This window comes from Chamaea fasciata, unplaced genomic scaffold (genome assembly GCF_029207755.1).
Source record: "Chamaea fasciata isolate MVZ Bird 193981 ecotype frontalis unplaced genomic scaffold, bChaFas1.0.hap1 SCAF_3, whole genome shotgun sequence".
Lineage (NCBI taxonomy): Eukaryota > Metazoa > Chordata > Aves > Passeriformes > Sylviidae > Chamaea > Chamaea fasciata.
The window spans coordinates 47,289,466-47,317,098 of record NW_027094088.1 but is presented as its reverse complement, the minus strand read 5'-3'; the positions used below and the strand labels follow the sequence as shown (position 1 = coordinate 47,317,098).

The following is a 27,633-nucleotide window of genomic DNA, read 5'->3' as shown; positions in this document are numbered from 1 at the left end:
CCAGCAGAAAGCTCTTCTGCTCTTAGTGTGCTGGTTGCAGTTGCTTATGAGGTAGGTCAAAGGGCCCTGAAGATAGACAAAAATATGAGACACACATGTTGGACTTTTCATAGTTAGGGGATTAGGTAAGAGAGTTACAATAGCAAAAGAGAGGCAATAAACTGTGCCACTTGCTGGAGTCCATAGGCTGTGGGGTTTCATGCATGTGCCTAAAAGTCTTACTTAAATTCAAATAATTTGCCTACAACATAGCGACTGTATAATAGTGAAAGATACTACTTCAGTTAATGTTTCCCAGCAAGAATAGAAGTTTGAATCCTTTCTTTCAGGAATACCTATTTCAATGGAAATGATGTCACACTCTTGTACTCCAGAGGTGGGGGAAGAGTGATTGAACTGGCAGGAGAGAGCTCACACAGATGGAAGAGGAGATGCTAGGAGACCAAGCTGCAGAGAATGTGACACTTGCCATTGTGGCAGGTCCTCTCAGGAACTGTGGTGCCTTCTTTCCCTTCCCACATCCTGCGTGCAGCCTTTGTTTACACCGGTGGTTTTGCTCACACTGGCAGACTTACCCTGAGGACTGCAATGGTGGTTGTCTCACGGCTACTGTTTGTGTGTCCCGGTTTGAGCTGGGATAGAGTTAATATTTTCCTAGTAGTTGGTATAGTGATGTGGTTTTTGATTTAGTATGAGAATAGTGTTGATAACACACTGATGTTTTATTTGTGCTAAGTAGTGCTTAGAATAAGTCAAGGACTTTTCAGTTTCTTTTTAATGGGGATGATGGCTGAAATGTAAATATGGGAAGGAAGGAAGAGGGGAGGAAATAAATCTGCAGAATGGTAAAATAATTAAATACAACAAATAAAGTTATGTGGTGTTTAAGACAATGTATCCTTTTTGGCTCTATCAGGCCAAATATTTCCTCCATAAGAAAGGAAGGCTTTCCATAAATCATGAAGATAAGTTCTGTGGAAGTACATATATCTGTGTTTAAGGAAGTAATATGCAGTTTTTTCTGTAGAACAGGTTTTTTTCATGCAAAATCTAATGCCTGTATGATGACCAAAGATGATAATATTTCATTAAAACTCATGTTTTGACTTCTGCTACTATGGGCTTCATTTTCTGGGATGTGGATGTGCTCTTTTACTTCAAAAACACTTAATGACACTGCCTGATGTTAATATGGCTATTGACAAAATGGCAGTTTTAAATTATAACTATTATTAACTTGCTGCAGAGAGGCGTATTTCCCTAAATATTCACTATGTATTGCACTAAAGTATTTGATATTAAATGTTTTGTCTGTAACCAAATGGAAATTAGTCCCCATCCATAAATCAAAGGCAGGATATTTAAAGACTAATCCTGAAAATTAGCTGGACAAGTAATACTTGTAGACTCTAATAAACAGCATAGTCTTGTTAAGCGTTTCTTGGCTACTGCCTGGATACTGTTGCTGGTATCAAGTTTAGTCATTTAAGGAGTACAATTGATTTGGTTGTTTTAATCTGAAGATCATCTCAGTCTTGCGGATATAGATTGGTATTTTATGTATTTAAATACCTGGTTAAGATTTTTGGCCTAAGCAGCAGTCACTGTTTCACTAGTATGTTTGTGCCATTCAGATTTAGAATTCTTGCAAATACTTCAATACGTAAAATTACGCAGTTGGGTGGGTCGATATTCAAGTTCAAGCTTGCGTTGTGTAGCTGTCTTTTTCGTGTACATCACCATGCCCCTCAGACTGAGGCTGTGATAATAGGGAAATTTTTTTCTCCTAATACATGTGAGATACCTCTCAACAGTGAAATGACACTTATCTCTGTGCATAGTGCAGTTTTGAAAGTTGCATTTTTAGGAGGGTAAAACAAATTGAAAGGAGTAGTGGGAGGAGGGGAAAAAAGTATAAAAATTATTTGAAGCCTGGAAAAAATACCTTGCCACGTGACACTTAGTATTGATTTGGCATAAAGAAGGCTGGGACATAACTGACTCACAATGTTCAAGTACTTTTGCAGAGAGAAAATTCCAAGGAAATTGCAGTATGTGAGAAAGTAATAACAGGAAGCAATAGCTGGAAGCTGCAGTCAGATAAATTTGAATTGGAAATAGCAATGATAATGAGATTATGTGGAGAACTGGGGACAGTCATAAGATATGTGACAAGAAAAATCTGTTGTGGGGAATTTGTCTATAACGAGGTCATTATGAGTAGCATGTTCTTTGTAAAAAGTTATAAGAAACATTTTGGCTTTCATATCCTGTTTGTGTAGAAGCTATGGAAAAAAACCCCCACATTTCTTAATTAAGGGAGGAGAAAATGTTCTGGGAGGTTATCAAAAATGCAGGACAAAAACATTTCTTGTGGCAAGGACTCAAAGATACATCTTTTCTGAAAAATAAAATGCTAATGTTTTGGCAAATGCTGGAGTTATAATGCTCAGCCCTCCAAAATCAGTCATATTAATGCAACCTCATTGTGGCTCTTTAGTTTTGAAAGAAATCTGACTGTAATAACCTTTGTCAAAATAGTCTTAAGATGTTTGAGAAGGATCAATGGCTTTGCTGTTGCCTTCAAAAATGGCAGCTCTCCTGAAAGAAGGAGTACTCTAAAATGTTTTGAAAGACTCTGCAGGTGGGAGAGCAGGGCAGTAATTTGGAGTTAAAATTTCCTTACACATTGTACATGACTGTGATGATGTGGGAATAACTCTTTCTGGCCTTTGGGAGGGGAGAGAAATCTGATTTCAGGAAAGAATCTCAACCTGATGCAGTATTTTTGGCCTTGTTTGTTCATTCTATGTATTTTGCCCAAGGATTATTTATACTTTGTGTGCTCTAGCTGGATACTCATCCCTTTACAAAAATAAGGGTTCTGTGGGATTTGGTATTATGAACATTTGTGGATGATAGCTTTCATAAAATAAAACAGCCTTAAAGAAGTAGCTTGTGTGGGAGTTAGAGCAGAGCTCCTGGGCTGTGGCAGACATTGTTACCATGAGATGTACAGAGATGTCATGGAAGAGTTCCTCAAGAGAGCTCTGAAAAAGCTGTTCAGGTATTCATTGAGTGAGGTTTTTTTTAATGAGAATGGTTTCCTATCTGTTTTTTTTTTTTTATTTTTGTTGGGTTTTTTTTTTTGGCAAGATTTATCCGTTTTGACTGCAAGGGAGGAAGAAATATTGCAAGTGCAACATGTCTGGGGAGAAATGTGGGCAAGGGATGGTGATTCACTGAGCCTGAAGCTGATGGAGCTGAGTTGCTCTTTGCAGATAAGAGCAGAGAGAGGAAGAGGGCTGGGGAGGAGGCAGCAAGAGCCAGGGAGGCTGGCAGAGGTGCTGCAGAGCACAGCCAGCGAGAGTTGCCTTTGGTTGCACCACTCAGCCAGGTCTTGCAGCTGACAGCAGCAGTGGAGTGGGACTGTCCCAGCAGTGGGGCAAAGCCAACAGTGAAGCAATCACAGCTGCTCCTGGGAAATTCTCGTATATGCCAGGGCCAGGCTTTGCTTCTGCTTTCCTTGGCTCTCTGTCTTGAGCTTCTCGTAGAAAACATCAAGAGAGTTCGCGTTGCACTGAATTGGGAGTTAGAGCTCCTGAAAAAAGGGAGTTGATAATCCAAAAGCAAAGCATGTGAATTCTTGTGGTTTAAGAGCTGATGTCCAGTTTAATATCATATACCTCCCCAAAGCACTACATATTTCCATCCAAATCTAAAGCAGTGCCAAATACCAATGTCACAGCTAGTGTCCTGTTTCTGAATTGGCCTTACCTATACTTGAGCTCTCTTCAGATGGATGGCAGTCAGTCTTTCCTCATAATGGTGGCTGAGTCTTCTATACTTCTGTTCTTAGTGTTTTGAACAACAGGACTAAAATCACTGAATGATGATTCTTTCCCTCTATATTCTTTAGTTTAAGGTATTGGGAGAAGTAGGAAACTAGCCTTCTTTCACAACTGAACAATCCCAGTTTCTCTTCCTCGGTATTGCAGGGTTTCATGCTTCAGGAGTAACGTGCATGCCTGGCGGTACCGGTGTTAGCTGGTAACCTGCCTGGAGATAGGCTGTGTTGCTTTAGCTTGGGGTCACCAAACACACCGATTTTCTATATGTAGAGTGGTTTTAGACAAACAAGGAAAACACATAGTTGTTTGTGTGAAAGTAAAGTCAGATGTGAGAGGTAACAGTTTGGAAAGGAATGTTTTACCATTTGAAACTCTGTATGACAAGGCAGAGAAATTATTTCCCCAAACTTAGCGATGATAGTTCTTTCTCACAAAAACACCCCAAAAGAAATGGTAGTGTTTCTTCCCAGCTTTATATGGAAGTTAATGATGTTCTGTAGTGCTTGATCGTCTTATTTGAGTCTGTATGCTCTGGTTACAGTGAGCATGAACTAGTTTCTCAGATTTTGAATCAAGTTATTGTGAAACTGATATTTGCGACTTTAGAGAAAAATCCCTTAAAATTAGGGTTGGGTTTACCATGACTGTTAGATATTGCGATATTGTTGTGTCTTGAGTATTTTGTTGTGCACTTTGTGAGCTCTTTACAGAGCAGTCACAGATCAAAAAATGCAAATTCTCGCTCTCGTAACCCAGCCTTCTATTTCCATAAAGCTGGACATCCAACAGGATGACGGCTTTATTAGCCCAAGAAAATTTGCAAGAAAAAGCTGGAGGAATGAGAGGCAAAAATGCCTGCATTTAAATAATGGGATACCAAAAATGAGGCTGGATTCAGTTACTCCTATTGGAAAGTGTAGAGACGACAAAATGAACTAATGGGCTCAGGCTGTGCAAAGGAAAGTATTTACGTAGATAGTGCTGGAAGGCTTCTTGCATTCACCCTCTTCTTGATGAGATCTGTACCTTTGTCTTAGCTCTTGTTTGTGAACAAATGCTTCTGGGAAAGCATGTGTCCCTGGTGTGAAAAAATCTTCTGGTATATTTTTGTCAGACATTAGAAGGGAGAATGGTAGGGTTTTTTTTTCCTAAGAAAAAATAAGCTCCTATGCTCCTGTGCAAGGCGCAGCAGCCTGAGACATCTGTGAGTACAGCCTCTGGAAAAGGAAGGATGTAATGAGGTAGAATGTTACGTGGCAAGTGTCATCCAGGGTAGCACCCCTAAAAAATCTGTTGTGATCTGTTAAAAAAATAATCATTGTAGAAAATGTCTGAAATTGATATTTTACCACAGTTGGACTAGCTGATCATGGAGGTCTTTTCTGTATTGAATGACTTGAGTGCACCAGCAGCTAAAATCCACACCCCTTAAAGGAAGCCTCCTGTAAGTCACCTCCAGCCTGCAAGTTGCCTCTGAGACATGCTTCAAATAAAAATTGAAAAGTTAACACAAGAGCTGTGTTTACAGAGAAACCCAAATTGTCATAAGTGACATCAGAAAGAAACTTCAGACTATTTGTGTTGTTGCACCAGAACTTTCTGTGTATCAATATCCTCATGTCAGGTACAAAATAAAAATCTGGAAATATTAGGCAAAAAAAGAGCTCTTAATTACAAGTGGTTTTCAAGCTTTATAGATTTATGTGAGTGGCCTTTGTATTACCAAGGACAAAAAGAACCTTAATCTATCTTCTGCAGTAAAGTCATTAAACTGGGAACAAATTAGCACATCATCTGTATGTTCAAGACTTTGAGGATAAACAACTACCTAAATTCAGAATATAATAAATAGTAACAGCATGACTCTTATATCTCACTGCACCGTATTGGTGTAATCACATTCCACTTTCATTTTATTCACGACTTTTCGTAAGGACTTACTCAAAACTTGGATTATGCTTTTAACATCCCATGATTCTGACATGCAACAATGATGAATTCACATAGTTAAATTTTCAGTACTTAAAATAACAGAACAAAGCCACTAAAATGAAAAAAAGAGGATGCAACCCCCAACCCAAAACTTCTGTTAATTGCATTCAGATGTCTTGTTTGGAGAACATTCAATTAAGCACAAAAAAGGATAATTTTAGTTCAGTGAAAAAGTGAGTTTTTAAGTTTTGATTTACTTATTTTTTCTTGTATAATTGTGTTTCTTATGTGTCCGGAAAACTGTCTGGGTAGCACAGTATCAAGCTTTTGTTGGTATTGTCTTGCTTTCCCATTTTTCTGCTTAGTCGAAAAGCAGGTTCAGTTTCCTGCTCTAATTTCCATGTCTAGCTTCAGAGTCGGTTTCAAAATAGGTGTTTTGTTTTCATAAGTCTTAATAATTTTGTGATTTTAGAAGGAAAATGTTCAGTTGTGTCTTTAGATTGCAGAAAATAATGTCATATAAAAATTCATTTTGACCTTATTTTTAACATTACTTGATGCCAGAAATGGTATTGGCAATATGAAAATAATGGTTTAGCTGGAGGTGAGTAAAAGTGAGTGTTTATTTGTGATAGTGCCATGTGTAGCTGCAGATGCACAGTAGTTGTAATATTGGTGATGTTTCCCTCGCTGTTGTCATGAAAAGCAGTCACTCTTCATAATTAGTAGTTCTGTTGACAAGCTGGGAACATCACTGAGAGCAGGACATCTCCTGTGACCATCCAGGCAGTCACGGGGCAGTCTGATATGCCATCAGGACTACTGCCAAGGACCAAGGAAGTAAAATCAGTAGAGAAACTGGAGAACATGTGCAAGACTCTGTTACATCAGTGATGCAGGGAGCCAGGCTGCCCTCAGTTTCTCAGGCACCAGTGTGAGACCAGTCCCAAAAGGGGCAGGGAGCAGGAGGGTGAGAGAGGAAAGCCTCCTGCTGGAAGCCCCAGAGCCCCACTGGAGGCTGGCATTTGTTCTTGCCTCTGCAGTGAGTGAGCTGGTGGGCAGCTTGGTTTTGTCAGCCTTTTTGTAGGTGATTGCAAACTGAGTGTTCCATGTCTTCTGGACCTGGAAAGGAAGATGTTTCTGTCAGTTTTCTGGAAGCTTTAGGTGCACAAATTGACACCAAGCTGTAGTTCAGGCAGGATGTTTGTCTGCCTTGTGTCGTCAGAAGATTGTTTTATTGACTGTTCCGTAACCCCAGCATCCGTTGTGTGCATGGATTGCATGCTTCCTGATGTAGCTGTACCTTGGCTTGTCCTGAAGGATCTTCCTCAGAATAATTGCTACTGTGGCTGCTAGAAACACAGGGTGGCAACAGGTCTGAGAGTTACTGTAGGACCACAGTGCCTCTGTGTGAGACAGAGATTCCTGCAGGGTGTCTGTGAGAGCATGGGGAACATTGTTTTCCACGGTGGCCTTGCACAAGGGTCCCTTGTGGCCAGGCTTGCAAAACGGTGCTGTGGGACTGCCAGCCAGGGCTCTGTGGGGTTTGGCTCTTGCAGGCCCTTTGGAGGAGAGCGTGACAGCTCAGCTGGTGACTCCCCTTCTCGTGGGAAATAGGGAGGTAGGTCAAGTGTTCGTGGGACTGTAAGGATGAATTGTTGCCCACTTGCCATGATGTGCAGCAAGAGGCTGTTTGAAGGTTTAGGTTTGGTTGGTTTTGCAGCAGAAGGCTGTCAGTCTTAGGTATTGCATGGTTGGAATTGTGGTTTGGGGCTTTTCTTTATTGTTATTTCATTAAAACAGCGTTCCGAGCAGTTGAAGGTGCAAAATGGTCATGGTTAAAGTATTCGCTGGAAATGTAACTGGAGGATGGAGTATACTGAGAGATCAAGTTAGCAGGCCTTCTGTTTGATTTGGCAAAATCTCAAATGCCATTGAGTAGTGGTGGGTTATTCAACTTCGGCTTTGGCTTCGAATGTTCTCTCTCTGTACTGGTTTTCCCTGTTGTTGCTGATCAGATGAATGAATCAAGAGCTCTTTTGGAAGAAGCGCAGCAGTAGCACAGCTCTCCCACTAAAAGGCACAGGACACTCTTCTCAGTCAAGAAGTATTATTTTTTAGAGTATTTTGCAGAGTAGGGATTTCTGCTAAAGTGATGGCAGGAGTTTAAATGAAAGTGTGAATTTGAATTTTTCTAAAAGCAGCAGTAGAAAGAGAGAGCAAACAGGTTTCAGTTTGTGTGGAAGCAAAGAGGAAAACAAAGAAAATCTCATAGCAGCTTGTAATCCCCCTGTCGCCTTCACACTTCAAGAGAAACACAAGTCTCTGAAGTAAGCAGCTTATCGGGATTCCTACTTTCAAAATGCGTTGTTTCAATTCAGGGCTGCTAGAAATGAAAATCCCGTCAGAAGCTGTATCTCAGTGAATGATTTTATATATGGCACATCATAGTTTCGGACTATCCAAAGGTGCATTTGCTGATTTGGTCATCAATCGATGATGATCGATCATCATTTGGTCATCGTTCGATGACCGCTTGGGATGCTGAGGGCGATGATAGTTTGAAATAGGGTCTGGTTGCTGGGTGTGGTTGTGTTTCAGGGTGTGCTGGAATGCAATATTGTCATTATGATCAGAAACCTGGTACTGTTCTATAGAAGTAAGTTTTCTTTACTGTGTATAACCCTCAGTCTCCATTAGGAGTTATTCTTTATTGATGAGAATGCTAGTAATGAGCATAATATTTTTCATATACTATGGTGCTACAGCTGTTATGACATATGTACATGTTAAGGAAGATGTCTGTTAAGGATCAGTACCATGGTTTTGAGCAGTATCTGTTTTACTGCTTAGAATGGGGAGATGCAACATTTTGGTTATCTTTGTAGATGATTCTGAAATAAAGATAGTGTAAGGATACCAGGAAGGGAAGAGAAACATTTCAGAATAATGTAGTAATAATACATTTACAGTAAATAATGTTAGTTGTGGGGAAAAAAAAAAATGGAACTCTCATACTTGGAGAAAGATAATTAAAGTGCCAAAATTGCATAATGTTCTGGGTCCTAAATGGCATACTAAGCATGGAAGTCAAGTAAAAAGGAGACTCTATGCCAGATTTGCAAGGAAGTAAAAAAGACTAATTTTAACTGTGTGAAAGCAGTGTTATGTTAGATGTTAAATGGAAGATACTCTTCTATTTGTGACAACAAAAAAACTTCTAGTTACTGAAGACATCATAATTTGGTTTCTGGTATTTTTGCACTGCCTTTATGAGTTTCCTGAAAAGTGTGAACTGCCTTCACTTCTGTACTGAAAATAATTTTTGAGACTGTAAAATGCCTGTTTCTCTGTGATCGTTTTAACAGAAACCATGGTTCATCCAGGATATTGCTCAGCAGCTGGGAGGAGTAAAACTGCTCTCCCCTTTGTGATCTTGGAGTGACTAAATTGTTCCTAAATTTTAGTTGTACTATGAAATCATATTTCCCAGCCTTCCCTAACTACTACTAACGTATATTGCTGTCCTATTCTGTCTGGGTGAAGTCACTGCTGACTAGCAATGTAGTATAAAGTAAATACATGTAAAAGTTCTTGAAACTTCAGAATTGTCTTTTATTTGTGTTGTGCACTTACAGATGTATGCATGCTTTGGAAAGGGTGCCTTGATTGCCTGGTATTTTTGTGTTAATATTGTCAGAATATTGCAGGAAAAGTAGCATCAGAAAAGTCCACCTTGTAACAGCTCATGTTTCTGCAGGAAATCCCTCTTTCCTTCAGAGCAGAAACCATTCTGTCTTACCAAAACTTAAGTAGCTGGAAGTTTCCCGTGATTTCAGCACTGTCTTCCAGCAAAAATCATTCTGAAGCTTCATTTGGGTTCTGATGGTTTGAGTATCCATTCTGCAGAAGAGCTGAGAAATTAGCCTCAGGAATAAGTACCTAGGTAAATGGGGATTTTCATTAGTTTTCTCTTTCTGGGTTGTGGGTGTTGTTTTTGGGTGGTTTCATTTCTGGGTTTTTGTGTGTGTGTGTGATTTGTGACTAGAGCGCCATTATCTAATGTGATGAACTGATTTGCTTCTGGTGCATCATCTGCCTGAGCCCCAGCAATGGTACCAGTGTTGGCCAATGAATAGGCTCAGCTCTGTTAAATCTTGGAGAAACAACTATGGAAGTCCAAAAACTTTTTAGCCACTGTTCTTCTTAATATTTGTTTTGCAGCTCATTTGTGCTAAAAGAGGAAAGGGATCTACCTGATGCTGTAATGTTTTACTCCACGTTTCTTGGCAATGATGTGTGCTGCCTTTTTTTTCCTGTTGGCTCCCTCAATAACTTTGGCATTGTTTAGCTTGGTGACTCTATCATTCTTCCACCTGAAAGAAGGTTGTAGCAAGCTGGGGGTACATTTCTTCTAAGTAACAAGCAATAGGACAAGAGGAAGTGGCCTTAAATTGTGCCAGGGGAGGTTTAGGTTGGATATTAGAAAAAAAGTTTCTCCACTGAAACGGTAGTATTGGAACAGGCTGCCCAGGGGAGTGGTTGAGTCACCATCCCTGGCAATATTTAGAAGATGTGTAGATGATGTATATCTATAGGGACATGGTTTAGTGGTGTACTTGGCAGTACTGTGTTAATGGCTAGGCTTAAATGATCTGAGAGGTCTTTTCCAACCAAAATGATCCTGTGATTCTGCAGTCTAAACCAAAACTTGGGACTCCTGGGAGCTGTGGACATTGGCAGATGTGAACACTGTCTCAGACTCTGTAGATGTTTAACTTAAAGGATAATTTGCTCCTGCTGTTGCTGGTAGCACTCCCAGATTCAGAAGTGATGGTGGAGGAGGTTGAGGACATGGCTTGATCCGTTGAACAAGGCTGGCATTTTGCATGGGGTCTGGGCTTTTTCTGGGGTCTGTGTACCTGCAGTAGCCCAGAAGGATGCAGCATGGGACTGAGACTTTGCAATGTCAGTGATGAGGTGCTGATATCCATGTTTCTGCTTGTTTGTTTTTTTCTTCTCTTGGCAAATTCATAAGGGATGACCTCTGTTAGCTAATCGCTTTCAGGCATGATACTTAAAATTTGACTAAGCATTCAGCAAGTGCCATGAGAATACATGGTGAAAATGGATCCTGTCATTCCAGCTGCCTTATAAAAAGGGAGAATATCATCAAAGCCATGCTTTGTGAGTGCAGAAAGAAGCATAAAGCCGTGAAATTTTTTCCTTAACTGAAGGTGGCAGGAGTATGCTTAGCCTGCTGGCATCCTTCCCAGGCCAAGCAGAAATGTAGTAGCTTAATATGACATGATGAATCAAGTGCAGAGTTGCTTTTCTTCCAGTCAGGTTTGTAAGTAGAATATGATTCCGTAAGACACACTTCTAAAATTGCAGGTGTAACAGGAGAGAAACAATGAACAAACCAAACCCAGAAAGGATATAGGAGCACAAAACTGGTCTTCCTAGTTCCTCTGTTAAGCTTTAGACTTTTTGGTTTTATTGAAGGGGATGGGGTGATGGTATGTGTGCACTGGTTTCATGCTGTGATTCATGTACCAGGCCATTTGTTTTAAAGAGAAAACAAAAGTGACGCAACCACCCTGGTTTCTACTCAGGGTGATGTGTAGGATTCTCTGTCTTGCTGTAAAATTCTAAAGTTTTATATACGCCTCACATAACTGCCTGTGCGAAATCCTGTTTGTGCTCACTCAGTGCATGTTCCAGCTGATGGCACTCTATTTATGCCTCTTTCTTTAAGTTTCCATGATCTAAAATGGTAATATACTACAGGGTTTCTTTGGAGCTAAATGCATTGCTTGTTTACATGCCAATGAAAGAGTTGAAAGTGTTAGAGTTTATAAAGTCCTGGGCTTAAATAAATGAATAGTAAACTTTTGGCGGTGTTGGAAGCTTTATGTGTTTTCGTTAATAGTGAAGTTAGTGAGTGCTGGGCCCTGCATGAGTGTTTCAGAAGGCTGTATCCTCTGTCCAAAGAGGAGCTAATCTTAAGGCTCAGTCCTGCAAGCATTGCTGGTGTGGACCTTATTTTAAATATCAGTTCCTATCGGTAGGCTGTCCAGGAACTACTGTAATAAAGTAACCCCTCACTTTATAATGTTTCACTTTTATTACTCTTACAAAATACATCAACAGTGACACTGAAGACAAAATTGCCATTAGAGATGTTTGAGGTGATGACACTGTTTTGTCTTATTTAAGGGAAGAGTGCAAAGAAGGGAGGAAAGCTGCCTGGCATGGGAGTAATAACTCTGGGCCCGGTCAAGTCATTTAAAGCACGTTATTGCTTGTGCCTTGGCTGTGAACTCACATCTCAGTCTGAGTAAATACACTGCTGTCTTCTGAAATACAAATATTGTAATCCCAGTGCCATGGCATTTTGTCAAATCTTCTGCCTCAGATTTTACCTTTTTAAGATCTCATTTTCAGCTTTCTAATTTTCAGTAGTTTAGGCTGGCGTATTTTTCCACATCAGGAATACGTCTAGGGCTGGGTTTTCTTTTTTCTTACCTGTTTGTTCCTATTTTCTTAAAAAAGTAACGTAGTGTTTTTGAAGAGGCAGCTAGGGGAATTACATTGTTCCTTAGAGTTTGACAAAAATAAGTTCTGGTGGACTCTTGATTGTTAAGTAATGTAATACAGTGGAAACTGCTGTGGGAAACGAGAAGAAAACAGTGGAGACCTCTTAAACAGCTTGTGTGAAGCTGCAGCGGCAGCAGAGAGGAGGTATTTTCACAGCTGTATTTTGTTTGGAGTTAGGGGAGCTGAGGAGCTGACACTGGCTGACCATAGCATGAGAGCTGCCGATAGAGGATCCATAAGGATGTCAAGACTTGGAACAAAATGACTTGTAGGAAGTCTGAGATGAATTTTTGAGGTCGAAAGAGGAAAGTAATGCCACAAAAGTCCTGACACGTGTCCTAAAGCCTAGAGCGTTGTCAGGCCAAAAGACACGGAAGCCCAGAGCAAACTGCTGCAACCTTGGTGAAAGGTTATTCCGAGTTCCTGTCAGGGTAGCAAATTGCTGTGGCAGTGCAGTCCACTCAGTGTGTTCTTTTCAAGTGTGTAGGTTGTGATCATATTGAAACTAATTTGGTGTTGGTATTATACCGATTTTTGAGTGGGTTTTTTTTGGAGAAGAACCTCATTCCCACAGGAGTCCATTCAAAAGGTAGAGTTCCATATTCTTCAGAAAGTACCTCCATCTTTGAATCAGAGGTCAGGATAATTTATGGAAGTGTTAAATTCTCCATTAATAACTAATGTCAGTACTGCAGGCACCATCCCCGTAGCTGTTTGTGTGTCCTGATGGTTTTTACACTGCAGACCGTTTTTTCTATGTCTGGAGATGCCAGGTTCCCTAATTTTTAAGTACCTGGCTTTAAAACACAAGCATTAAAAAACCCAAGACCAACAAAGAACCCATTAAAAAAAACCAAACAAAACAAAAAAACCCCAAACAACAACCAAAAAAACCCCCCACCCAACAAAACCTGTGAGCAGTGTACACTTGAATACATGGAATGAGATTTGATTTTGTTTCTGCAGTACTTGTGTGAACACATTTCCTGAGTGAAGACTGCATCCTAGATGAGACCTGCTTAGGAGAAGTCAGTTTTGCAATCTGTTGTTGCCTGGGGAACTCAGTAATTTAACTTCAGAATTACTTGTTGTTACTAGTTACAGAAATACTTAGAGAACCTCATCTGTAAAGGGACAGAAATCCTATGTGAAAAAAAGACAAAGCCATAAGAAAATTTAGTGAGATCTGGATGTTCTTGCCTTGTAAGAGTGTTTTTACTTAAGGAAATACATAATTTGCAAGTGTAAACTGATCTGTGATTGTGTGTAGGTTCGTATTTAAGCTTCTAATGCACAGAAAATCACAACTCTAATTTTGTAATGGGGAGAGGATACTTCTTGTGTTATGTTTGCATAAGATTTTTTTTGTATTCTTTCATCCTTGGGGAGAAAAAGGAAGAGAAGAACACATTTAATGGTTAGTATTTTAAATATATACTATATAAGCAGTAGTTAATACTAACCTTTTCCTAGTACCATAGTTGCTGTTGACAGTTAGAGAGTATTGAACAGTAGCCTGGAGGCTAGTAGCTCCAGAGGGTCTTCAAGCTTTTTTTCTTATGTTAAGCAATATAAACAACTCTCTTTATTAGATTTCTCTAGGTAGATTTCCCTATCTTTTTTCATGTCAGCTTTCTGAGAAATGTAGAATCCAATGCAGAATAAAGGACAGAGGATTGCATTTTTTCATGTATCTGAATGTTGATTTCAGTATCCTGCAATTTATTCTTCATCTCAGCCAACCTCAATGGAAATTTGTAGAAATGAAATAGTCTTGCTGAAATGACCCTGTGAAATGTAGAATACCACCACTCTGACTGCTATATAATTAGAACAAGAAGCCTATTCTCACATTTCAGCAAAAGTTACAAAGCGCTGTCATAAACCTCTGGCATTAGAAGATAATTTTACTCTTAAACAGAAGGTTGACAAGCGTGTGCTAAAAATGTTACACTGTAATACATAATATAGTACAATAGTACATCCAGTTTATACTGGTCTATAGGATGTGACAATGTGAATACCCTTGTTATAACTTCTGTAACAACTAATTTAATGTTGTATAGAAATCTCCCAACCACTGAAGCAAAACAGAGGTTGTTTCTTATACATATATACATATATATATATATATATATATATAGTTAGTTAGTTAGTTAGTTAGTTAGTTATCTGTAGATGTAGTAAAAAAATTACCTTAATCCATATGTACATTGAGAAGTTGAATTTAGATAGTGGCTACTATATTGTCATAGTCTACATGGCACAGATGTTTTTCATATATTTTAAGATGTGTCTTGTAAGAAACATTGTCTGCAGGAGGCCTGGTGAGTGGCAGTTAGAGATCTATTAAACGACCACATCTTAGTGGTGACATCCTGATGTGGTTCTCCAAGCTAAATAAAACACAGGGAAATGATATAAAAAGAAAGAGCACGCCTAGGTAATTGTTACCAGTAGCGAATGTTTGCAACTCAGAGTTCATGAGTGCGGTCAAAGCATCCAAGAGCAGTCCTAAGTAAACAGTTATCCCAGTGAGTCAAAATACATTTAAGACCCTCTCAGTTGCCTAAGTGAGCTCCTCACCAGTTCAGTTAGGAGTAGATATATGTAAAGTGCGAGTCTTTCTGGGTCAGGTAGAGAGCACGAGGTAAATAATGCTGATTTGAAGACTTCTACTGAGGCTGATGACACTTTGCTTTTGTGGTTGCATGGCACTGCTGCAAGTGTAGTTACCTTTTCCACGTGAAGATGTTAATGCAGAGCCTGCCATTGCTGACACTTTTAGGATGCTGTTTTAGTCATTGGAGAGCTTAAGGCAGCAAGAATTAATGAGTACATCTGAAAACTTGTCTTCTAAAGATTTGCACTCAAAGTTTTGAAAATTGAAAGCATGCAAAATGCTTATCAAAAAAATCGATAGCCAAAGTTTTGCTGTTTCAGTTGGTACGTGTTTGTATTTACTGCTGGATATGCTTGAGTTGATGAAACTCCTGAGGGCTGTGTAGTGTCTTCACACAGGCAAGCCTGGTTTATGTGTTGTGGGTCCTCAGCTTCAGTAATGAGAACAGCATTAGATTTTGAGGAGCAAAATGACGCATTCCTTTTTTTTTTCATGTTTACAAATCAATCTGAAAAATCATGCACTCATACAAAAATGGGTAGAAATCTTATTTAACATCATGAGAAATGAGGCTAAAAACAGGAAAAGTAATATTTCTAGAAATCATAAGGTTTGTGCTGGACACTTGCAGTGCTTTGTAGAGGAAGAAAATACTTCTAGAAGTACTAACTTTTAAGCTACCTATTCCATGTACCCAAATTACTCTTCTCAGTAAAGGCTGAAATCTAAAGTAGAAGTTAGGTATTGTGAGGGTTTAGAATGACAGTAGTGGGGTTAATCTTGTACTCTTACAGTTGCAAGAGATGAAAAGGTGCTGAAATAGAAAGGCAAGTTTAAGTCTAGTGCAATGCTCTATGTTTGCAAAATCTCACCCCTTGTCTTTGAATATGCAGTTTCTATGCAGAAGTTCTTAAAATACAAAACTCCTGCACTGAGAAGTCTTTGTGTCACTCAAATGCATCTGTTTGAGACTGGGGTAGAGAGGAGTAAAATGTCTTCATGAATAGAAGCTGGATAGTGTGAAGAATGAGCAGTTTGGCCAAAGCATTTATAGTAATGGAAAATATTTCTATTAAATCACGTTGAAGTCTTGAAAGCCATCCGAAGTGGTAGTATTTTTTTTTTTGTAGAGATTAATAAAATTTTATGCTAATGTGTCATAAAGAAGAAATAGCTCATTTAAGTACACTATGTTCCTTATCTGACCTACTTATATGCTCCATTTTGCAGTTATAAGCATCTAACAGACTTGGCAAGAAATGCTACTTCTAATTTTGTGTCTGTTAAGACCTTGGAGGATGGGAAGCTAATAATGGCTAAGCAATTTGTAGTTCTTAATTCTGTATTCAGAAAAGAAAGCAATACCAGGATGGCTGCTTCTTACATAGAGTGCTCTTGCTTTTTAGGAGGCATGTAAGTATAGGGAAGAGATTTACAGTGGTTCTCCTATGGCATAAAGAACTGGTTAGGAAGAAAAAGAGACAGACTTGTAAAAAGGCTCTTTTTAAAAATCTTCATTTATACTTTTTAAAATCAGATACTGAAAGAATCTGAACTATGGAGAAAGTGAAAAACAGACACGACACACAGCTCGATCTTGGCAGACTACCTCGTATGGGGGGTCCATTATCCTAAATGCAGCTGCCTCTGTAAAGAAGTGTGACAAAATCTTAGCAACCATATGACTCAGATGTTGTGAAAAGCACACGCAAGGAAAACTCATTTGGCTTCAGCACAATAAAAATATGAATAATTCTTTAGATATGTATGTGACCAATTTTCTGTGAAGTGTGTTCATTTTTTCTCTGCTAGGAAGGTGCCGCTGGGGTCAGACCACAGACCTAGGCAGCTTCTCGGAAATGTGCCTCCAGGGACAGGATCTTCAAACGCCCAACAAACAACTCCTTCTGGATAGCATTTGCAGTGTAGTGCTTAATAATACTAATAATAGTAATAAAAGTCTTCCTTGAATAACTGGTTACTTGCCAGCTGGGTGTTTTCCAAAATTAATTGACTTGCTGTTTGCCAAGATTGCCTGTGCAGGGGGAAAAGAGAGAAATATATCTGCATAAATGCAGCAGACAGGAATAAAGCTTGCAAGTTGAGTTAAGTTTAAGAAGTAAACCCCTTGTCTCTGGAAAAACATCATGTGAAAGAGCAGAACTGATGTCTGGCACTGATGTAGGAGGAAACTCTTGAGACTGGTAACATCTGAGAAGGTCTGGTCAGATACAGATTCTCTGGAGTTTATAGCCTGAATGGCAGAGTGAAGTGAGACTGAGAGGCCTTGCACTTGACAAGGTCTTCATTGAAGTTTCATCGTTGCTTACTTTGTCCATCCCTCAACCTCAGTGTCATCATTTTGGTAAGGGGAGCCTTGTAAAGACAAGGTTCAGCTGGGGAGTTGCAGTCCTGTACCTCAGCAGTGCAGAGAGGGGTCTCCTGTGTTGGCTGTGCTGCTCCCTGTGTGGTCGAGTGTGTGCACTGAAAGGGAAAGTATTGTGGCCCTGTCACCATCACTCCCATTGAGTTCCTTCCTCTGCATCATGCATTCTGCATGGTAGAGGGGAAAAAAGTTTTCTCTGAAGAAGTCAAATGGCTTGCAAATATTCTTGCAGTTATCTCTCACATAGGAGGAAAAGGGGATAATGGAGTAATCCTAAGTCTTGAAAAGTTTCTTCATATGACAATCAATTAAAACAAAGTTCTTATCAAGCTAGTGAAACACTTGTACATTCAGCTGGGAACGATCTTCCTGGAAAGCTTTCATAGAGTACCCAAAGAGATCCAAAGGAAGGGAACTGATTTTCACTTTCCATGATGGCTCTTTTCTGCAGTTTCCACTTTGTTTCCATTCTGCTTTTATGAAGATGTTGCCTTTATCCAATTGAAATTTGTATGCTTGTTTTTGCTGGATTGTATCTTGTATCTTCAGACCATTTCTTTAACTGATCAATATGTTTCTGTTCTCCTCAGTGTTTCAGCAGATTTTAAGTCCCTTCATTTGGTATTGTTATTGAATTTGATAGTAGTGCTCTTTAATGCATCATTCGAGTAATGAATGAGAATATTGAGTAATAGGATCCAGAACAGCACCCAAGGGAAGTTTACCTGATTAAAAGCAAAACAAACAACAAAAAAAAAGGAGATAATCAATAAAAAGAAATATTGCTGGAATAGAATCTGGTTTAATGTGCCTGTTGGTTCTAAAGCAGCATGATAACACCTGGGTCATTCCTTGCAGATACTTGACTAATTTCCTCTTGGATATCTCCAGTGCTGTCCAGTCCTCATCCCCTGATTGTTGCAACACTTTTCTGTTTCCAGTTTGACTGTTGGGTTTTGATAGCTACTTTCAGAGAATTTTCTTTCAGCCATATTTTGGTTCATTCATTCCCTGTTAATTCTCAGATGCAGTTGTTACTGCAGCCTTCTGCAGGCAGATTCCCAAGAACGCTACCTGGATGTCATGGACTCAAGGTCATTTACAACTGTCAAATGTTTCTCTCTAACTTGCTGGTTTCTGTGCTACTCTGATCATTTTTATATTCAGCCATAATAATTTGATGCAGTGTCCATTATTATTCTCACGTTATCCAGTTAAGAAATGAAGTCAGAGACCACTGTTTGTCTGTGTTATTTCAGTGGGTGGCAGTTCAGCTGTTGAACTGTGAGCTTATTCCAACTTGCCCCTTTAAATTTTGAACAGGTTTGGTGTTAGCTGTGCATAGCTGGAGGTATTACTTGACCACACATCTTGAAAGATTTTTTTTTCCTCAGGAACACCTGTGTGTATTTATAGAACTGACTCTGCATTTTGTTAAGGCAAGTCTTGCTGTAAGAAAAGAATAGAAGTCATTGCAAAATATTTGGCACACTTTTTGACAGAAGGTAAAATAAAAATCTTGGAGGAGAAAAAAAAGGACACATATTTAATCTGTGCCCGCTTGCTGTGTGATACCAGAATGCTGAATTTAAGAACCATCTGAAAGGTAGACTGAAGTTAATGGGTCTTTGAATTGCATTTAGTAAAGAGCTGCCAGGCCACAAAGATAGATCACAGTCTTTGTTTACCTAGCAAAATGAATTAAAACAAAACTGCAATAGTTTTGCTTAATGGCACTTTTTATTTTTGGTCATTAGGTTTTCTCTGCAGCATCTCAATAGAGTTGTATATGTGTTTTTCCTTTGCCTGCAGAAAAGTACCTGGTGGGGCTGGTTTTATTTCCTGATTAAATGTTAATTTTTCCCCCCATCCCGTTCCCCAGTATTATTAAAGCAGTTTATTGACAAAACAATTAAATGAAGCACCTGTCTGTACATTTTTAAATGCTCACAATTCAGAGAGACTCTGTGATTTTGGAGTACCTTTGCCTTCTGCAGTCTCTTCACAAGAGGAGGGCCATCTGATGTATATTATATCCTACACTGGTTTAGAACCGCCTGTTATTTAAACCCTTCATACCTGTATTCCAGTGGTAATTCCATATATAATACATATACAGAATTGCTAGTAAGTTTTCTAAAACTCTTCTTAAATGTGATGGTTTCTCCCCTAATTGTGTTCAAGTATGAAACTTTTAGGTACTAAAATCTGAATTCTATCATGATGAAGTTTCTACAGTTCAGATCACTGGGTAATAAAGCAAAATAGGTATTTTTGTCATGTTCCAGCTTTTTTCCTTCATTGTGTTCAGTGATGTAGAATGAATTGCATGTGGGTATGGCTGGTTTGGTTTTGTTTTTTGGCTCTAGGGGGGTTTTTTTTTGTTGTGGTTTGTTTTATTGCATTTATGATTTTAAAAATTAAAAAAAACCAAAATGATTTTAAAGGCAAGAAAAGGAGGGGAAAATCCATTGTGGAATGTTTTAAAAAATAATGTTTACTTTAATTTTTTTTGTGGTTAAGAATGAAAATGTTGGTAGGATGTTAGTCTTGCACAGGGGAAGATGAAGATACACAGCTTTTTACATACAATAGAAGAAATGGCAATAAGTAACTTTGTATTCCAGTGCAGACTGGTCATTGGGGTTTTGCTGTTTTGCTGTGTTAATGTTCTCTGTACACCTCTGGAAAAACTTTCCTTTGTGAAAGCTGGTGTGGGTCTGCTGACCTCAGCAATAGCAGTGTTTTTCCTTTTAGGTTTGATCTGAGCTGTGGGCAACATCATTCTGCTAATCTGCTAGTTTTCAAGTTGTAGTTCCTAACCCCCTTCCTGCCTTTGCACCACAAAGGGCTCGAAGACTTGATGACTAAGAAAATCATATTATTTCAGATGTGTAAGTACCTGTGAAATTTGTTAAGGGTGTCTGCTGCCTAATTGGGAGGGGAAAAAAAATGAGGCCGAGCAGAATTTATCCTCTTCCAATAACTTACTGGCATTTCAGTTTATTTTGAAGGTGCAGCTCTTAATGATTCGAGTTGCTTGGTGGGGCAATTGTTCTTCATAGTCTGATTTCCAGACCAGAAGACTCATCAGACAACTGTTAAACTGTTCCTTTCCTTTAAACATCAGAGTGTCTAAGGAATGGTTTGCCAGTAGAGGTTGTATTGGTACCTGGAAATTTGAGATGGTGACCAATTGAAAAGAAGGATTTTCAGAAGGCAAATGAAATTTGGCTTTAGCTGAATCCCAGCTCTCTTAGACTACTGCTTGTGATTGCCTACAAGGGAAAACCCTGCTCCAGAAAAATAGTTCAAACTCCACATTTTCAGAGCTGCCTTTCTCTCCCTATCTTTACGCAATTCTTTCCGTGGGTATCTGATCAAGTAGAGTCACGCTGTTTCACTTGCTATCAAAGGGTCTTCAGTTCGTGCATAAGTCCATTTACTTCCTATTCCTGTACTCCACAGTCATTTTTGGAAAGGTTTTTTTTTTCCAGAATTGCAGTTGCTTTCATTATCTGTGGCTCTGAACTATACACAGAAATATTTGTCCTTAATCCTGGTTGACTGACCATCTTTCTCTGTTTAAACTTGGCTTACTTCAAGCAAAACCCCCACACTTCTGTGATTCCAAGAAAAAAGGAACATAACCACAAGGTTTCCCCAAAGATTTTGCATACAGCTGATTCACTTAACCTCAAAGATAATAAATTATGGAAAAATTTGGACTGCCTCCATGTATTCACCGTTTTCTATAATAAAGCTGACTTTTTTTTTTTAATCATCTCTGGCAGAGTGTGGAGGAGACGTGTTCGGCCAGCCCAAGTGTGCTGTTAAGCATGTTTGTGGAATGCATAATACCACTTGTTTTGAGACTTGATTATTTTGTCTGACTTATTGCTAATGCCTTGGACTTTCATGCTATTACAGGAAGACAGAAAGCTTCCTTTTTTGAAGAGTAAATACTCTTCTCCAGGAAAAAAAAAAATCTAGAATAATCTTGCTATTAGCAGACAAGATCAATGATGTCTTTATTAAAGCTTTATTAAGGGAGTTTAGAGAAGTCGTCCTAATAATTTAGTGCTGTAGGTTGCTTTGGGGCAATGGACAAGATTTGTGGTGAGGAAAGATGACTCGCTCTTCTATCACTTTATCATTTCCACCACAGAAAGCCTCTTCTCTTCTTGTGGCACGCAGTGACATGTTGTCTGTGCCATAGCATATAAAAGCTGCAAGATAATGTTCTCTGTCTTAGATAGGCTTGGTATTGTGGTTGCAATAGACACTTCAGGTTATGTACAGTGCCTTTGGTGTTTTTAGTATCCATTCCTAAGTCTCTGATTTTTACTGTGCAACTCTCCTACTATGTCAGCTGTTAGCATCTGGTAGTTCATAGAATGGCTTTAGCTTGTACTTCTCCATGGTTGCAATTTTTATAATGCTGGATTTTTCTTTTGTTTTTAAGCTAACCGAATCTGATATATATTGTCTGAAAAGTGGCCCTGTGTGTGAAAGCAGCACCCTGTTTTAAGTATCTACAACTTTGCAAATACTCACCTTAGGCATCATGCTTAAGATTTTCATGGCCTATTGTGTTAGAAAGTCATCATCTTTACTTCAGGCTTTCTGCATAGGTGCACATTTTTCATTATATTTCTGCATGCATTAAGGCTCCTGGAGTGTGGCCCCTGCTTTGCAGGCAGAGGGGGAAGCAAGCTGAGAACTACAGTGTGACAATCAGTGAGGGCACGTGCTGGGCTTCTTGGGGTTAAGGAGCTGGCTGGTGTACCTCACAGGCTGCTGTGCTCTCCACTGCAGCTGGATTTGTAGTGTTATTTTAGTATATTTTACTTAAGTGTATGGTATGAATCATGCAGCAAAGGGTTTTGCTTTTATTACTGAAAACAAATTCTCAATTAAAACTTGAACCCAAAAGAATTCAGACTGTTAAACGGATGTGGCAAGCCATGAATGCTGAGATTGACTCTGGCTCATGTGCCTGAGGAGCAGAAGGAGGAGCTGTGGCATGAGACAGTAGCTAGCTCTGAACATGGAGTTTGGGGCAGTTGTGAGGGTGTGTGGCTGTCGGCAGCTTTCCATCTTCTGCTCATTGTGAGTTACTCTCACCAGGTTTCAAATCTATATTTTCTGTTTCTTTCTTTACTTGTGTTTGCCTGGTAGTTAGTTTCTATCAGTTCATAATTTGAGCAAGGAACTGCCATGAAACAAACTTTATAAAGTGGCCCGTAATTGTACTCGTCTTTTAAGTGGATACTAACTAGACTGTGCTGTGAAAAAGACCACCATTTTGATTATAGAAATCAAATCTGCAAGGCGTATGTTCAAAGCTAGAGATATTTCCATGTGGTTTTGATAATATAAAAATTTCCAAGGAAGGAAAATGCAGACTCCATACTAAGAACATATATTACTGATACAGACAGGTGAGATTAGTTATAAGCTCCTTAATTTAAAGGAATATCTCAAAAATGTTTCTGTATTGTAACTCTGATACCCTTGATCCTGGGCTGTAAGATGCTGTGTAAACTCTTGACTAGTAATTCAAGTCAATCTCTACTGTGAAATTGGTTGTGATAGGTGATTGGTAAAGATAGTTAATACATGTGTAATTAATATTCCTTTTATTTAGGTAAGCATAAATTGAATTTGTTTTGGGGAGACACAGAGAAAAACACTGTTACTCCTGTAACCACCTTAGTACCAATTATGAAACTTGAAGTTTTGCTAATTTTAAAAAAATTAGTAGTTTTCATCTAATGTTTGACTTCTCTAGTGTGTCAGCTTGTTTAGACAACAAACATCACTTTTTTGTTAGGTGTTAAAATGAAACCATTTTCCTGACACAATGAGAAAACTATAAGAAATGTTTTTATCAGTACAAAATCAATCTTTCTGCTTGCCTAATTGCAAAGAGGAAAAAGCTGCTATGAACTAGTAACAGCCTAGTTCTACAGGAAAGGTAAATGCTGAATGAGAAGGTTTGCTTGCTCTTGTCCCAGATTAAGTGGGAGGAGAAATGTCACTGTGTGTAGTGTAGCTACTCGAACAGTAAACCAGACTGCAACACTTCTAGCAGTCTGGCAGCTGAATTTCTTCCCTGGCAATTAGGATCGTATCAGAGGGATGAATAAAGAAATTATCCTGAATGTAGGGCATCAGCCATATTATTTACAGCATTAAATTAAGCCACTGGATTGTTCAAAGGGTGAGTATTTCAGTCAAATGTATAGAGAGGTGAGTTTCTGGTATGCTTCAGATGATTTGTGATTTCAGATGACCATATGAAAGTTACTGTTCCGGCTTTTGTAGCTGCACAAACTCTTCCAAGATCGAAGTACATACATCTGTAAAAGAACATGTTTGGGGTATTGGGACTTCCCTTTAGATGAGTTGGAAGCCTTTTGACTGAAATTTTCATGGCTTTGTAACATGTGCTGGAAAACGAGAGGAAAAGCAGACAGAAAAATACTTCTGAGAAGTAATCCCTACTTCTTGTTGTACATAGAAGTTAGTCATGCTGTGGCAGCAGTGGTGGTCTGCAGGCTCTCCCCCCAGGATGGTGTGGTCCAGGTGGTAGCTGCCTCTCCCAAAAGTCCAGCAATGGAGTGGTGGCCCTTCTACTTCCAACCCTCTGCTTTTCCTGCTGAAACCAACCCCCAGCACTGGTGTGGGTGCTACTGAATATTCCACACTAAAGCTTCACCTTCTTGTTTTGTAACCCTAACACTCACACACAAACATCTCTTTCCTGCCTCCTGGACCCAGAAACCTCTCGGAGGGGAGGGTTTGGCACTTGGAAAAATGAGGGGTTTGGCCAGACCGTAAAGGGAAAAGCCCTTTGGTTCTGAATTATGCTTTGTCCCACTAGCCTGGGTTTCTGTTGCCTATTCAACACCCCAGAAGCTCATGAGCAGGACAAGCTTTTTGAAGTCCTCTTCCATGTGACTTTAGGATGTCTAGTAGGAACCTGTAAAAATAATTCTCAAACCTCATACTGATGTAAGGTTAGAGCAGAGGTTTTTTTTCTGTCTTGGTAGGAGGATGAGGAGAGGCACGCGGGGCCAAGGGGAAATTTTAGGCTTGGTGCAAGTTTTTGTCATCTGCTGAAAGATGTTGGGAAAGCACATGATTAATACTTTTGGAGAAGGGTTTGGGAACCACAGTTACGGAATACAGCCTATAAATGGGGAAGTGTGTATTTTATGTCTAAGTGTGTGTTTGTAAGGAAGGGGTAAAAAGTCTGAAATTACTGCCTCTTTTATTGTAGCTAAGAAGGGCACACTTGGTTAGAGGCCTTTTTTTTTTTTTTTTTAACCAAAGCTTTTTGTCTGAATTTAGCGAACATCTTGAAAAGGCAAGTGCAATTACATCAGAATACAACTCCCATTCCACCAGTACTGTTTAGGAACAAAAAGTAGCTTGGAGGTTGGGCAAAATACAGTTAGAAGAGAGAGAAGTGAATGCTTGTCCGTTCCATCAGACCAAAATTTGATAAAGGCTTTTGATACTTGATTATTTAAGAAAACTTTTTGAGGTCAACCATGCTCATTTGCTTAAACTGTACAAGGATGCAGCTGGTAATTTTTGTCATACAAATAATTGAATGATGATTAAGTAAAGATGCCTTGGGCTATTTTGGCAAAATGATAATGTGCATCTAATCTTGTATTACAAATGTAGTCAAAATAAATTATTTATTAATCAAAAATTAAAGCAGAGGGAATTCATTTTCCTTGAGTTATTTGACACCACAGAACTAGTGGGATAGAGATGCACTGCTTCCATGAATTGCAAAGTTTGGAAATTGCATTGGATGGCTTTTGTTTATCTCCATCCTTCTTATTTTTGTAGGAAATTCCACTTATCGGGATGACCATGGGCCACCACCTCTAAAGGTAAGCTGCTGTTATTTTGTGTTTGCTTTATCCTTACATTTTTGGCTTTTGTTTTTAACTCATTGTATGTTTATTCGTGCGCCAAGCAACTCTGCTGAGTTTACATCAACAGCACATGGTCTTTCTGACTTTTTCCCCCCAAGTGTTTTCAGATGTTTGTAAGTAACTTGGGTTAAAACTCATTGTGATTAAGCTAATTGAATTTTTCTCATTGAGTCAAGGAGAGGCAGGGATTCAGTGCTTTTGTCTGTCAGCACTTTCATGCAAAAAACCGAGACATTGCAGTTGGAACTAGTCTGGCAGGTGAAGATGGCCTTTGGTTGGCAGCGTTTTCTGGAACATGGGTTCTGCCGCAAACACAATACTTGAAGCAGGTCAGTAGGATGAATTTAATGAATGTGAGTAATGAGCCCTTTTTTTAGGAATAAAGTTCACTGCTCCTCTTATATGGGACTATGCTGCATAAGCTTTTCCCTCACATAATCATGGCACCTCGTGACATTTCAGGTTAGGAAGGGCATCGTGATAGTTTCTTCAAGAGGAAAAAAGTAGAAGGTCTCCTGTTTTGTTTTTGTTTGTTTTACCCTGTGTTGCTTGGTCTCTAAACACAATTTGGTGCTATATTGTGCCTGTCTGTCCAGCCTGTTAGAGCTCCTTTTGCATACTACAGACATGTACTAAAAGGACAGATTATTTCACTGATGTGACCCACCATGGATGCTAGTGCAGCGGGTGACAATGAGTAGTTAGAAAGCGGGTGGGTGTGAACAGCCACTACCTCTGGTGGTAACCCTCCCTCGTCTCTGTTCAGCTGACCATGAAGTTTCATCCATGACCGTGAAGAGCCACAGGCCTTGAGTGGAAATGATCAACCACGTGTGCACCTGTGTGGTGAAACAGTTGGCTTCTGGTCAGCAGAATGATGAAAATGTGGAAAGCAACTCCACTTAGTTTAGTTATTAGTGAAAACAGAGAGGTATCTGGGTTTTTTCACTTTTTTGCTGTGCAACAAAATCTGCAATTTTCAGCTGATATGTGAGTATTTGTACATTGTTAAAGTTCAGATGGCTCACTTGGAGGAATGATGTACATTTGATTTTCTTCATGTCAACACAAATTACTCAATTACAAAAGCAAATGGATGTAGACAGAAGCAAGAAAATCAACCTATTGTGTTTATCATTGCAAACTGAAATAGGACACGGGTATTCTAAGGTTAAATGAGTGTTTCACACTAAAATCTGTTTAGTACTCTGGTTCTTTTAAAATGCTTTTTACTTTTTTCTTTTTTTTTCCTTTTTTAATTTGGTATTACTTGCTTCTCTTGTCCAGGAGTACAGCAGTCTGCACAAAGTAAAGAATTATGTTTGTCGTGTCTCCACAGTGAGCACTCTGCTTCAAGGAATAAAGCAATGCTTACTCCAAACCTGTATTTCTCATGCTTGCATTAGCATTCAGAAATGCCAAGCTGTTCTAGTAAGGAAAAGACTTTCATCTAGATAAGAGTTTTTAACCTTGAAAACTTTTTCATATTTCGGTAGTTTTTCTTCAGGAATTTTTCTTTACCAATTAATGGTGCTGTGGATGGGACCCATACTCCAGTGGGCAGTAGCAATTGGACAGGTTTATCCAATGCAGATACTTTCCTGTTTACATTGTCAAAATATCTTTTGCCTGTCTAAACATGTGATTTTGGGCTGTGTTCACACAGCCTTACCCAGATGCAGCTCAGTTGTCTGTAGAAAGGCCAGCTGAATAGATACCTAGGTGATTGATTGGTTGGGTAATTAACTCTTTGATTACCTACCTACAGTCAGTAAAGTTTGTGGGCTTCCTCTGTAATCATCCTCACTCCTGAAAGCTTGGTGAAAAGCTCAACAGAGTAACAGGCTATATAGCCTTGTGTAAGTTTAAAGTATTTTGCTTTTTGAAGTATTTGCCTGTGTTTCAAAAACATTGATAAAATATGGATCATTTTGATCATCCCTTTGACAAACCTGCTTATTTCTTAGTGGTTTGGGGTTTTTTGTTTTGTTTTTTATTCCTCTAATCAAAGCATGGGTGGGGATTGATAGATCCCCAGATAATTCCTGGTATTTTGCCTGGGGTCATGTTTTGAACTAAGATGCTCTTGCTTTGTAAATCTCATGCATTGTATTTTTGGCTACGTGCAGTTATTTACCCTCTTAAGCTTCATATCTGAGCTGTGAACTTTGTGGGTGTGAGTGAAATTCACTGTAATTGTCATTATCTTTCAAGTAGCCTCCATTCATATGCCTTGGTAGCTGCCTTCATTTAAACTAACAGATGGTTAAGGTCTATGCA

The 27,633-nt window shown here is 39.1% G+C and overlaps 1 protein-coding gene across 1 annotated transcript in view; it reads left to right on the top strand.

The window, feature by feature from the left end:
• The window catches only part of UST (uronyl 2-sulfotransferase), a 151,222-nt gene that overhangs the window by 29,035 nt on the left and 94,554 nt on the right, over positions 1-27,633 (top strand). The window contains exon 2 of the mRNA XM_066178877.1: positions 25,265-25,308. Coding sequence (XP_066034974.1) covers positions 25,265-25,308 — 44 coding nt within the window. The remainder of the gene's footprint in view (positions 1-25,264; positions 25,309-27,633) is intronic.